The following is a 12,814-nucleotide window of genomic DNA, read 5'->3' on the forward strand; positions in this document are numbered from 1 at the left end:
GAGGCTCCATGACTAGGTTGAACAAAGTTGGGGATAGAGAAGATCCTTGGGGGACGCCTAGCGTTACAGGTATTGGCGAGGACATCAGGTTGTTGCTCTTGAATTTTTGCGACCTGTTGTGAAGAAAGGAAGTGAACCACTTGAGGACAGTTCCAGATAGGCCCATTCTTGTGTTTAGTAGTTCTAGTAGATTCTCATGTTTGACGGTGTCGAATGCTGAGGAGAGATCAAGAAGGATGAGGAGGCAGGTGTCGTTTTGGTCTAGCATTTGAAGTGCGTCGTCAATTATGTGAGTCATAGCAGTTTCTGTGCTGTGTCCTGCTCGGAAGCCTGACTGGTGAGGGTTGAGGAGATCGAATTGCTCAATGTGTTTAGACAATTGTAGTTGTGCGCATTTTTCCAGCAGTTTGGCGAGAGTGGGGATATTGGTGATGGGACGGTAATTGTTGAGGTCCGAGGGGTCGGCTGTAGGTTTCTTTAGTAGAGGTGTGACCTGGCCAACTTTGAGGGAGTCAGGTATGCTGCCTTGTTGGAGAGAGCTGTTGATAATTTTAGTCCAGAGAGGGAGAAGAAAAGGGGTAAAGTCTTTTACTGCGGAGGCAGGGAGGGGGTCCGAGAGGTGATTGGATGGTTTCAGGGTGCTGAGCAGTTTGCCAATTTCTTCTTCCGAGTATATGCTGAAGGTTGACCATGTAGCATTGTTTTTTGGTTCAGTGGGTGCTAGGCATTGGGGTTTGGAGTAGAGGCTTGCGTCAATGAGGAGATCGCTTTTTATTTTGTCGGTTTTTTGGATAAAGAAAGCAGCGAAGTCTTCACAGGAGGGTGCCTCACGGCCAGTGTTTAGTGGTTGCGGTTGCTCTTTTGATTGTGACTTGATTAGCTCGAACAGTTTTCTCGGGCGGTTTTTTGCTTGGTCGAGTTGGAGGCTGAAGAAGTCCGATTTTGAGCGTTTTATTTTCCTGAAGTAGGCGTTTCTCTTTTTCTTCAGATCTTTTAGGTGCATTGCAGAGGGGGCTGATCTCCAGGTCCGTTCTGCCATTCGCATGTCTCGTCTATCTTCGTTGAGACTCCCGTCGTACCATGGGTGATGACCTTTTAATTTATGGGTAAATGCTGTGCCTGGAACACAGGGTGCTCCTTAGTGACTCCGACGAGGAAGACGGACGAGGATGGCAATGCAACTCTATCATCTGTAAACAGCAACCAGGAAAGGCCTCTTGTTGAACAAGGGCTAGTCACTGCCCTCATGCAACCACAAGGTGGCACTGCAGGATAACGATCTTTTTCTTGCCTGTATTGCTGCTGGAATGTTGACATTTCGTTCCCAGTATATCGACTTGGCAAAGACTTAAACACCGTCATTATAGCTTGCACACACCACAGAAGTCCAATACAACTCAAGTCACATCTCACCGACACCCAATGCAATTTCTAACTTACGGCCCGAAAACTGCTTGATGGGTTTTGGGGGTTCCGAAGCTGTGAAGCAGATCCTTCTTGTGATCTTCGGCAGTACGTTTTCGAGGGCCTGGAAGCTGTCCACGTACATCACGTGCTCGTCAAAAGGCTCGGAGGCGATTCTCTTCAGCTCTGCCCGGTCTGCATTTTTGATTCCTATTGGGAAGAGGGGAAAAACTATTAGTAACTGTGGAACATATTGGCAGGACAGCTAGAGCAGAACGAGGCGTCGTGCTACACATTAAGGTATAAGAACGTGGAACTATGTTTAGCGTTTTATAAGAAAGATTGTTGTTGACAGCGAAACCAAGGTACCTGAGCAGTAATGCTGCATTGTATTACTCCTACAGCAGTCAAAGGGCCATTTCCTTGCCTGCACCTGTGCCCCTGACACCCTTGATAAGTGCCTGTCCAAGCTGGCTGTTTATCGAGCAGCCGGGGCAGGATGTCCCCTCGAGCAGCCCGGGCAGGATGTCCCCTCGAGCAGCCCTGCCCACTGTACACCAGACCAGTATAGAGGTGCCTGCAAGGGGCTGATATTTGTTTACAAGGTAAAGGGGAGAGAGAAGCCGTGGCACAGAAGGCTCCCTGCCACACTCTAGAAAGGGCGGTTTCCATTGTGACATTACAGGAGTACGTTTAGCTCTGAGTTGGTAAATTTGCGTCAGGCCAGCTTCCATTGTGACGCAGCTGTAGCAAGAGCAACTCCTTTTATGACCTCACAGCAGAAAAGCAGCTCGTGGCATGAAGTCAGGTATGAGGGCCGCTCCGTGGGCTCGACTCAGTAAAAGTATTTAGATATTTGCTATTGTTAATCCCTTCCTATGCTTTCAGTACACTTGTGTGATTTTTTTGCTTTTTGGATTTAACAGAGGGTTCCCCGAGTCCCCAGGAAAGCTGTGACAGTTTCAGGTCCCAAGGAGTAGGTTCCCCAAACTACTAGTGGAAATCTTTTAGGAATTCCTATTTACGTCACAGAAAAGCCGTTTTCACATACAAAAAAATAAAAAGTGAACAATTACAAAAGCAAAAATGTATTTCATTGCAGCAATTGATATGATTTTTTTGTAGTTGGGAAAGTATTTGTTTGTAGTGGAACAAAACTCTTCCTTTATACCTACCAGTTTTGAGGGTGTTCCCTTCCCAGTCCCACCTGGAAACTGATTGAAGCCTGCCCTTCACAGGAGAAAACATTTAAGTGTTTACTGGGTGTGAATTGGCCAAGAACAGGGCCGGACTGGCCGTAGCGGGCGCCAGGCATTTTCCAGGAGGGGCAGAAGGGTGGGGGCCGGTTTTGCAGCAGTGCTACAATATCCGGCCCCCGTAACAAAAGCGTTCGGTAGTAGTACTCATAGCCCTCCCCCACTGTGGTATGGAAGAATCCACAGGAAAACGTAGAGTAGTTGTAGATAGGTTTATTCCATAAGGTTGTAAACTTCACCCGATGCGCGATGCTTCTGTCCAGAGGCAAACCTCAACGGTGACTAACCACACGTTGAAGGCAACCACCGAACGGACACATCGCGCGTGGATGCATAATCAAACAATAACACATTGCATGCGACCACATCGCGCGTGGATGCATAATCAAACCATAACATATTGAATGCGTGCGCATTGCGCGACACACCGCGCAATGAGCACGAGTAAGTAAGCAACCACTACACCACCTTCCCCCTTGCAAAAATAAATAGAAAAACAAAAGAAATATAAATACAAATGATCTACATCAGAAAGGACCATCAAACTTCAATATCTGACAAAACCATCGAACTTCCTAGGTGCTCTGATGGCTCTGCCATGAGAAGAAATAACCTGTGAAGAGGAAGCATTGGGAGATTGAACACAAACATTGGAAGGTTGAACATGTGAATCAACAGTTTTGTTCACATTAACAGGAGTATTCAACCAATGGCTCCAATCAAGATCCTCAACAGGTTCATTCCTCTTATCTCTAATGATGTTCGCTTGATGATGAGAAACTTTTACAAGGTGACGTTTGTTCCACCAACCCTTACCATCGATGAAAGCAGCACCCTTACTAACCTTAAGAACCTTTAAGGGTTGAAAGAACTTAGACTCCCCCTTTTTTAACCTTGACAGGCTTTTTGATCAAAACCCAGTCACCCATGGAAATATCAACAGGAACAGCATTACACTTTGAATCAAAACTCTTTCTCATATGCATTTGTTTGGCATCCACTCTTTTGCGAATAGCGCCCAGATCAATTTCCTTGTCCCCGGATAAATCCTGAAGCCAGGAAGGAAACAAATTAGAATGAGAACCTCTGTTCCTCAACAAAGTAAAAGAAGAGACTCCTGTAGTACAGTGTGGAGAAGTGTTGTAATGCCATACCTTTTCTCTAATGAAATTAATCACATTCATTCCACAAGACAACGCCGTTTGAATGCCCTCCTTAATCACTTTATTCCCTCTTTCTACTAAACCATTAGAAGATGGGGAATATAAAGCAACCTTAAGTTGTTTAATGTCTAAATCACTAAGAAACTTCCTCATCTTATCAGAAACGAAATGAGTGCCATTGTCGCTAACAAGCACCTTAGGGGCACCTTCTACATCAAAAATTCTTTTAAAAAATGAAATAGTAGAGTCGGAATAGTGCGTTTTAATAAATTCATGATACATCCACTTAGAATAATAATCAACCAATAAAATAACATATTTGCACTCCTGGTCTAAAACAGAATAAGGACCTGAAAAATCAATACCGACTTTTTCCCACGCTACATGTGGAAATTCAGTTGGAGATAAAGGGACTTTCATTGTATACCAATGTTTATCAGAGACAAGGCATCCTGGACAAGAATCAATTAATTTCCTAACCTGTACATCCAAAGAGGGCCACCAGTAGTGTTCCTTAATACTCATAATGGTTTTGGTAATCCCTAAATGACCTTTGTGGGCTTCACCTATGATCAAAGGGCGTAATTTGAATGGAGGAATACATTTGTCACATCTGCGAACAATATTATTCTCAACTGAGAGGTCATCAGAAATCTGCGAGAATCTACGTAATTCACCCTCCAAACACCTAGGCTCCGGTCACCTAAGAGTTGAATAGTGGATAACCTTTTGAAGCAGAGGATCACCCTCACATGCAGACTTCCAATCATTCTCAGATAAAACAGTAGTTAACTCACCAACAGCATCCACCATGGTGACACATTCGATATCCTCAGCAGAGATATCCTCATCATCATCCTTCGTCATGGAAAGTCTCGAAAGACAGTCGGCCCTAAAATTTTTACCACCACTAATGTGTTTGACATCAAAATGAAATTCCTATAACTTAGAAACCAACCTCATCAATCTAGCCGACATACATGAAGAATTTATCTTATTAAAAATATAGATAAGGGGCTTATGGTCGGTAACTAGCTCAAATTTCCGACCCCAAATATACGTTCTAAATTTCTGAACTGCCCATACACAAGCTAACGCCTCCCTTTCAATGGTGCTATACCTAGTCTCAAACAACTTAAGCGAACGCGAAGAAAAAAGCCACTGTCTGTTCGTTGCCTCCTACTTTCTGAGTTAATACTGCACCCAAGAAAGTAATACTTGCATCAACTGTTATGACAGAAAGACAATCATCCCTGAAAGAGTGAAGAGCTTAAGCAGGTACGATCAATTTTTTAACTTCACTAAAAACTTTATCTAAATCAGGGGACCAAGCAAAGTTGCAACCTTTCCTCAATAAGCCGCGAAGGGGTTCAACTAATTGAGAATAAGCAGGTACGAATCTAGCGTAGTACTCTGCCAGACCGAGAAAAGATCTGAGAGAATCCTTATCAGATGGAGGCTTGGCATCTTCTATGGCTCTAATCACCGAGAACTTTGGTTTAATCCCCTCACGGGATATGGTATGGCCCAAATAATCTAGCTCTTTAACAGCAAATTTACACTTGTCCCCACGTACAGTCATCTTTTTAGACATTAAAATGGTGAGAACCCGTCTCAAAATTGCATTATGCTCTTCTAAAGACTTAGCATAAATCAAAATGTCATCCAGGAAAGCCTGAACTCCAACCACCTCACTGAAAAGGGAATCCATGAGCTTCTGGATGACACTTCCAGCCGAAGCTAAACTAAAAGGAAGGCGTAAAAATGTAAACGCTCCGAACGGGGTGATAAAAGTAGTCAACTCCTGAGATTCTTTTGATAAAGCGACCTGATGATAAGCCGATTTTAAGTCGATCAATGAGAACCACCTAGCTCCACCAAGATTAGCAAGTAGTTCCTGGATCTTTGGTAGAGGGTGGCAATCGACAATAATATTTTTGTTTAAACCGCGTAAATCCGCACAGAGCCTAATTTCGCCGGTCTTTTTGCGAGCGACCACGATTGCAGCCACCCACTGTGAAGAATCAACTGGCTGAATGATCCCTTGCTCACACAATTCTTTTAAAGAACTTTCTAACTCTGCATGTACACTCAAAGGGACAGATCGAACTTTATGAGCTACAAGTTGAGCTCCAGGGACCAATCTTATTTTATGCTCAAAACCCTCTACACTCCCTACTTTGTCACTGAACACAGGTTTAAACTCCTCCATAATTTGTTTAGAATCAAAGGTTTGACCATCAGACATGCACTCCACACTTGACACAGGAAGTTCCCCAACCTTAACTGGATTGTCATCCCCGGGAACCAAATATAAACCCATACGGGCAAGATCCTTCCAGCCAACTATATTTTTGCCTTTCTCAGCAACATAAATTTTGGTAACAGTTTCTCTACCTAAACATTGTACTAAACCCTCAAAATACCCAATCATGTTGATGTCCTTTTCCCCAAAGGCTTTCGGGTTTACATCTGAACGCAACAATTCTACCTTTCTTTTCCATAAATCATAGAGCGCGATGCATAATCAAACGATAACACATTGCATGCGACCACATCGCGCGTGGATGCATAATCAAACCATAACATATTGAATGCGTGCACATCGCGTGACACACCACGCGATGAGCACGAGTAAGTAAGCAACCACTACACCCACCCGCCCCCGGGCTGGTCCAGCTGCCAGGGATGATTTGTCTTCCCGGTCCTGTCCTGGCCAAGTAATCGTTTGTGAATGCCCACTAGTATGTCCTGCATTAAACATTTGTTGTGGAGTTATCATTTAATGTTTATTTCTATTTTTTCAGTTTTATATAGCACAAACTTTGCCCAAGGGCATTAGAGCGCTTTTCTGAGATGACGCAGCCGGTACGTAGCAGAGGTGCGCCATTTGTCACACTACGTGCAGGAGCAAGAAGAAGGCCGCCAAATGGTGGTACATCTCGCTGGAGTGGCGTCATCAGAAGGCAAGCGCCTGAGGGGTTTTAAAGCAATGCATGGGAAGGATCAACCTCCTCATTCCTCGGCCATGCATGGGACAACTCCTCGCAGAAACCCACCCACCAACCCCTTAAGCAAAGAGCTAAATTGGTGGAATTGGTAAGCAGAAGAGAACAGCTGGCTTGCATCTCCCACAAGGCCCTATACTCCAATTCCCCAGCATTTCTGGCCCAGACACTCATGATATCCAGAGGAGCCAGAAATTCCCGATCTGCCAGAGACCTTTTGCTCCAACCGGCATGCTTGCAGAAAAAAAGACCTACAATCGGTCCTTCTCTGAGGCAGCTCCAAGAATTTGGAACTCACTCCTGCCCGCCATCAGAAGACTTCCTTCTCTGGCTCGCTCCAAAAAAGAGGCCAAAACTTTCCTTATGGGTAAATTCCTCCCCTAACGCGAGCATTAATTGCACCTCAAAGACCCTGTTCCACCCACTATTTTGGCCTTATCCAAGGTCTCTCTGGAAGATACCTACCCACACTGAGATTGTCTTAAATGTTTCCACCTGTTTTTTTCCCACACAGGTACCCTGGGATCATAACTGCCTCCTTCTTTGAACATTGTATCTCCCTTTTTATCCCAACTGTATCCTCCCCTCCTAAAGGCCTTTGTTTACTCTCTTTAATTCCTGTAAAGCGCTCTGATACCCTCACAGGTATGGTTCGTGCTCTATAAAACCCTAAAATAAATAAATAAAATAAATACTTTGGTTGGGGGTGACATGCACGTTGTGAGCGCACTATTGAGAATCACATGTTTTCAGGAATGGGTAGGTTGGTTGATTTGCTCAGAATCTCAGAATGTTGAGCTGAGGCTTGTATTAGAGGCTGGTTACCCTGTTCCAAGGTCAACAGCTCCAGCTGTTAGGCCACATCACTTCCCCAAGTAACAAAACAGTTTACGAGAAGAGAACTTTAAGACATATAGGAATATTTTAGTAAATCAATGTGGATTGGAACCAGAGGTCCCAGAAATAGTGGCCCCAAATGAGTCTGAAAGCTGGATACAAAATACTCCAGTCATTGTTTCTGCTTTATCTTGACAAAGCCTACTTTGGGGAAAGCACTTTGTGCAAAGCAGTAAAGGGATTCAGTCACTGTGAGTTGCGGTAATGAAATATATGCAAATGCTTGAAGATCCGGCACCATGCAAAGTTGGGAACCAGCATCTCAGAGGCCAAGTAAGCCGCATAGGCTACCACTGGAGCGGCCCCAGTATTTTACTCCCACTACGTAAGTTTAGAGAGAGTGGGGGACGTCCACATCTGTGAGTGAGCTGTTTGAAATCTAACCCCTCCAAAATTTCATAGGTTTGGCAATGTTGGATTCAAGGGCATTCTTTGCAGGGCCTTAGGATACAATGCATGTCATAAGACATGACGTCACAAATGTGTTTAATTTATTGTTTATAGGAACATGCATGGGGTTTATGGGGCTGGTATTATTGAAATCGATACCCTGATACCACCTGCATCACATATCATCTTGGTAAAAGCAATGAATGCATAAAAAAACAGCAAGCATAGGATACAAAAATTGTTTTTTGTGAAAGGTGGCTGCTCCTGTCATACAAGACCACCTACCTATGGCAAACACTGTCACTCCCTTGTCCTGCAGCTGTTCGGCTTTCTCTTCGACAGCGTCACCAGATTTCCCATCGGTCAGCAGAATTACTATCTGTCAAGGCGGCAAAAACACGTTTACTGCCTGGTAGAAAGAACTGCAATATTTTCTGTCAAATGACCAAACATAAAGTTATATTCATTGCATGAATACAAAGCTAGCTTATATTGTAATGTTCCTTTGTTCAGATACACAATATACATTTTAATGGCAAATAATTCACCACTAATGGCATAGGTATCCCAGCATAATCAGTGAGAAGCTCCCGTATCATACTGCATATTAAACACAATATAATTTCATTATGTAGATTAAGCCATTTGTTTTTACATCATGGAAATTTTCTGGTACTAAATGGATTTTTTATACCTGGAATTGTCAAGTCATACATGTTCTTCCAAACTCAATATTCTACGACAGGCTTAATTAGCTTTTCTATGAAGAACTTTAGGGAGATATATAGAATCTCTCTAAATGGGATATTAAAATAATGATGAAGGGAAAAATGCAAACATTACACACAGACCCACACAGATCTCAGGCCTAAAACTTCCATGTAAAGTTTTCAGATTAGAGAGAGTTTTAGGCCCCTGTAAAAATTCAGACCTCTGCACAGAAGTAGCGACATAGGAGAACAATATGTCTAGCAGAGATAAACAGATCACATTGTTCATTAGGAGGTCAAGAAACATCTTGCAGTCAGTAAGTTGAGCTATTGCATGAAACCTAGATCATATCTCCCTCCAGGCTCAAAAACCATCAGTGCTTAAGGGCAGAGGCTACAGAAATAGGTTACAACAATCTCTATATACTAGAAATATAGGCTGAAGTAAGCCAATCATGTTAGGGCCTGTTTCCTTTGCAATTGTGCTACTGGTACATGCACCCATTGATTAAGTGCGTACACAGGATGGACTGACCCAGATGCACATCCTGCTTCTGAACATGGTGAAGCAAATGCCCACTTTTGCTGGAAATCATATTTCACACTTAGGACCCCATTAGGATGGCTTAAGTACAAGGAAAGTGGTCCGAGTTTACGTAATTATCCAGCAAATAATCTGTATTACTCCATACAGACGTTCACCACATACATGTATCAATATTCATTGATAAACAAAAGTGAACAATAAAGCTTGTAGTATTCAAAGTCTGATTGCATTTATTTTTGCAATCGTGTAAGTTGTAATTGTTACATCACAGAAATAACTTATGATTTTCAATGTTAATGTACGTAATTTTCAAATCATTACATCAATGGTGCTCTCAGTGGGGAGAGGAAGGAAAGTGATTGGGTTTGTTAGGGACTGGGTAAAGGTGGTGTGACATTGATAGCATCACATTAAAATCAGTAGGCCTTTACACTCAAGCTAGTACACATATTCCCTAATCACATCACACATAGGCTAGACAAATCCATTTAGTTGGGTCCTATGGTGTGTTGGGTTGGTGTAGTCTATGTTTCGACCCCCGTATGTGTTTAAGGGTTATTCTTGCCTCATGTTGGGGTCTTCGTCAAGACAGATAAGAAATGAAAGCACATTAATACAACTGTCGGCGTCTGAAACCGTCACTGCGTGGGCCAACGTGGGCTCCTCAAAGTTTTGGGCAATGCTCCTGTGGTCGAGCATACAATTTCACTCATGTCACGATTTATGGAACCAGTGGGTAACAATTTCCGTATTCAGTGGGCACCTGGCACCATTCTGATCAATTGTCGGCGTTTACTCTATCATCCGAGCGAGGCACTCCCGGGAAGTGTCCCGGACCGGATCGCCCCCGCCAGGCCAGCGATAGCCACTGCTGGCCTGGCGGGGGGACCCGCCCACCATCCGTGCCAGAATGACCCCCGGCATATTATTATGGCTGGGGGGTCCGCAGCGGACGGAAAGGCCGTCCCCTGCTTTTCCACCCCGGTCGCCTTGCGACCGGGCAGAAAAGGGTTCTATATGGTGGCGGTGTCTATCAGACACCGCCAGCCATATTAGAATGGGAATTTTCCAAGGCCTTTCCATGGCGGCCAAGGAAAGGCATACGGAGTCTGCTTTGGAGACCCGTTGCGGGCCCACAGGGACTTCAGGGGGGTGGGGGGTGCACATGGGGGGTACCTATGGTACCCCCCTGCAGTTCCATGCACAACATGGCAGGCACTGCGCGGTGCCTGCCATGTTGTGCATTGCATGTTGTGCATTGAAGTGCACAGCATGCCTTCCTGGCATTGTGGCGAGCGGTGCTGACTGCACCACCCGCCACAATGACAGTAAGGCTGGATGCGCCCGCCACTGTGGCGGGCGCATCCTACTGTCCCCCACGGAACCCCCGCCCTTATGGCGGGCGGTCCTTTTTTGCAATGGGATGGCTGGCGGACAAAGTCCGCACGTCATCCTAATGGGCCCCTTAATGTCTAGGCTTCATAGAAGAAACCACATACAAAAGGTCAAATAAGCGTAGCCAATCCGCATTGAGAAAGACATAATTGCTCGCTGTGAAGAAACACAAGTATATCTGTAATGTCATTACTATTGATCAAGTTTCAAGGAGGGAAAACACACAGAGGGGGTTTCCAATAAGCATGTGAGGCGAGGGCCATGAGGCCCACACCTATATTTGCTTTTGTTTCCAAGAAATTGCTACATCTACTGATGCTATCTTGTATGTCCTGTGTGAACATTGCTTACGTCAGTGATGAACTTCTAACCTACTCCTTTGTGGTTTAGGGAAATAAATAGGGCTGCTTCTGAGCTAAAACTCCAGACATCAAGTTGCATCTCCACGGAGGTGAACTGATCTCTCCTGCAGTGACTGATCTTCTATTTAGTATTGTAATAAACCTATATTGCTTTGTCAACATGTCTTCTTGGTGTTTGTTCAACAGATTTTCCCTCCAACAATAACTTTATATCAGTCTAATTCATTATAGAAATTTAAGATTCTTTTCAACAATTTGCCTGATAAAATGCGTCTAGAGGATAAACTAGTAGTTAAAAAAAATACCACAGATTTTTAAAAGAACTTTCCTATTACTTTCACCATGCAACTCAAAAAGGAGAAGGAGGAGGGGTTTTCCGCGACTTCACATTTGGAGAGACATGCAGGATTCAACATCAGAAGAAGCACCCCGAGTCGCCTGGAGTCAAGGCTGGGATACCACCTCAGATGGACCATGGAGTGGAAAAGGAAGACTTTCCAACCTGCCATTCCAACCCGCCATCTACCCCTCGAAGGTACCCATCGGTCAGACACCATTGCCACCTACGCTCCTGGCGGAGCGTGGCTCTCGCAGCAGTGTGCAATGGTGCAGGCTTGGGGGAAGGGGAAATCAATACTTCCTTGAATTACTGTAAAGATACAGCGGGTGGCAGCTGCACTTTCATTGTTGTGCAGCCTTGCAACCTTGCAGCTTCTTGTCCTTTTTTTGTTTCCCTTTTTCTGTTTCATTATGAAACTCTCTGTTTGTCCACTGAACCGTGATTGGGACGTAGGTACATAGAGCCAATTAACAAGCTCTTCAACTGAGTGTTCGTGCAACTCATTGTGGTGCACGAGGATCCTCTACTTTTCTTTGAGGACTCCTGCATAAGATACAATGGGTGCACTGTGTACACTTTTTATAGCCACACAATGACTGTAGTCTAGAGAGCAGACTGTTCACCTCCACAAGCACCCTGATACTTGTGCACTGGGCAGTAATAGATCTCTGATTTAATCCCTCACTGGAAACAAAGTACTTACCTGCCATTTTGTTTTGTTTCACCAAGAGCACCAGCAGGCACCAGTCCACCAGCACTGAGGGAGGACCCATACAGAAGAAGCAACATTGCCTCATCTGATCGAAGCTCCAACTGATCCTACCACATAATAAATCACTGATGTTACGTGAACTCTAAGGTCTAGAGTTCTATCTGAGACATTAGGGTGGTTTCTCTGCCCGCATCGACTGCTCTGACTGTGCTGCAACTGGCTGGGGTAGGACTTCGTCACCCAGCTTCCTTGCGCCCAGGGGCAGGATGCATCAACACATGCTTAAAAGCTCCAGCAGCAGCACCTAGGATGGGTAAAAAGAAGTTACCGGGAGGAGACACTGCACATACAATGTCCATGAAGTTAATGTCAATAGATGGTATGCTGGAAAGGGCGATAGGGGCAGTGAGCATGAAGATCGCCCTTTCAGAGAACATAATCAATGAACCTAGGCTCACCCACTCTGGCTTGCACATCTGTACCAGCGGATCCCTTAGTCTCTAACTCAGATACTAGTCATCCCTAGGTTTCCACTCTAGGTTCTAGCCTCTCTCCAAATGCTTCACTAGAGGCCCATACAAGAGATTTGGCAGTGGCAGGTGAGAAAAGCAGCCCAGGCCATAGTACTCC

General features: G+C 44.6%; 1 protein-coding gene across 1 annotated transcript in view; it reads right to left on the reverse strand.

Annotated features, from left to right (window-relative positions):
* LOC147751045 (collagen alpha-1(XIV) chain-like) overlaps window positions 1-12,814 on the reverse strand; it is a 525,617-nt gene that overhangs the window by 173,090 nt on the left and 339,713 nt on the right. The window contains exons 5-6 of the mRNA XM_086932176.1: window positions 8,404-8,497; window positions 1,441-1,614 (exon numbers count right to left, since the gene is read on the reverse strand). Coding sequence (XP_086788302.1) covers window positions 1,441-1,614; window positions 8,404-8,497 — 268 coding nt within the window. The remainder of the gene's footprint in view (window positions 1-1,440; window positions 1,615-8,403; window positions 8,498-12,814) is intronic.

Source organism: Lissotriton vulgaris, chromosome 1_1 (genome assembly GCF_964263255.1).
Source record: "Lissotriton vulgaris chromosome 1_1, aLisVul1.2, whole genome shotgun sequence".
In the NCBI taxonomy this organism is placed as follows: domain Eukaryota; kingdom Metazoa; phylum Chordata; class Amphibia; order Caudata; family Salamandridae; genus Lissotriton; species Lissotriton vulgaris.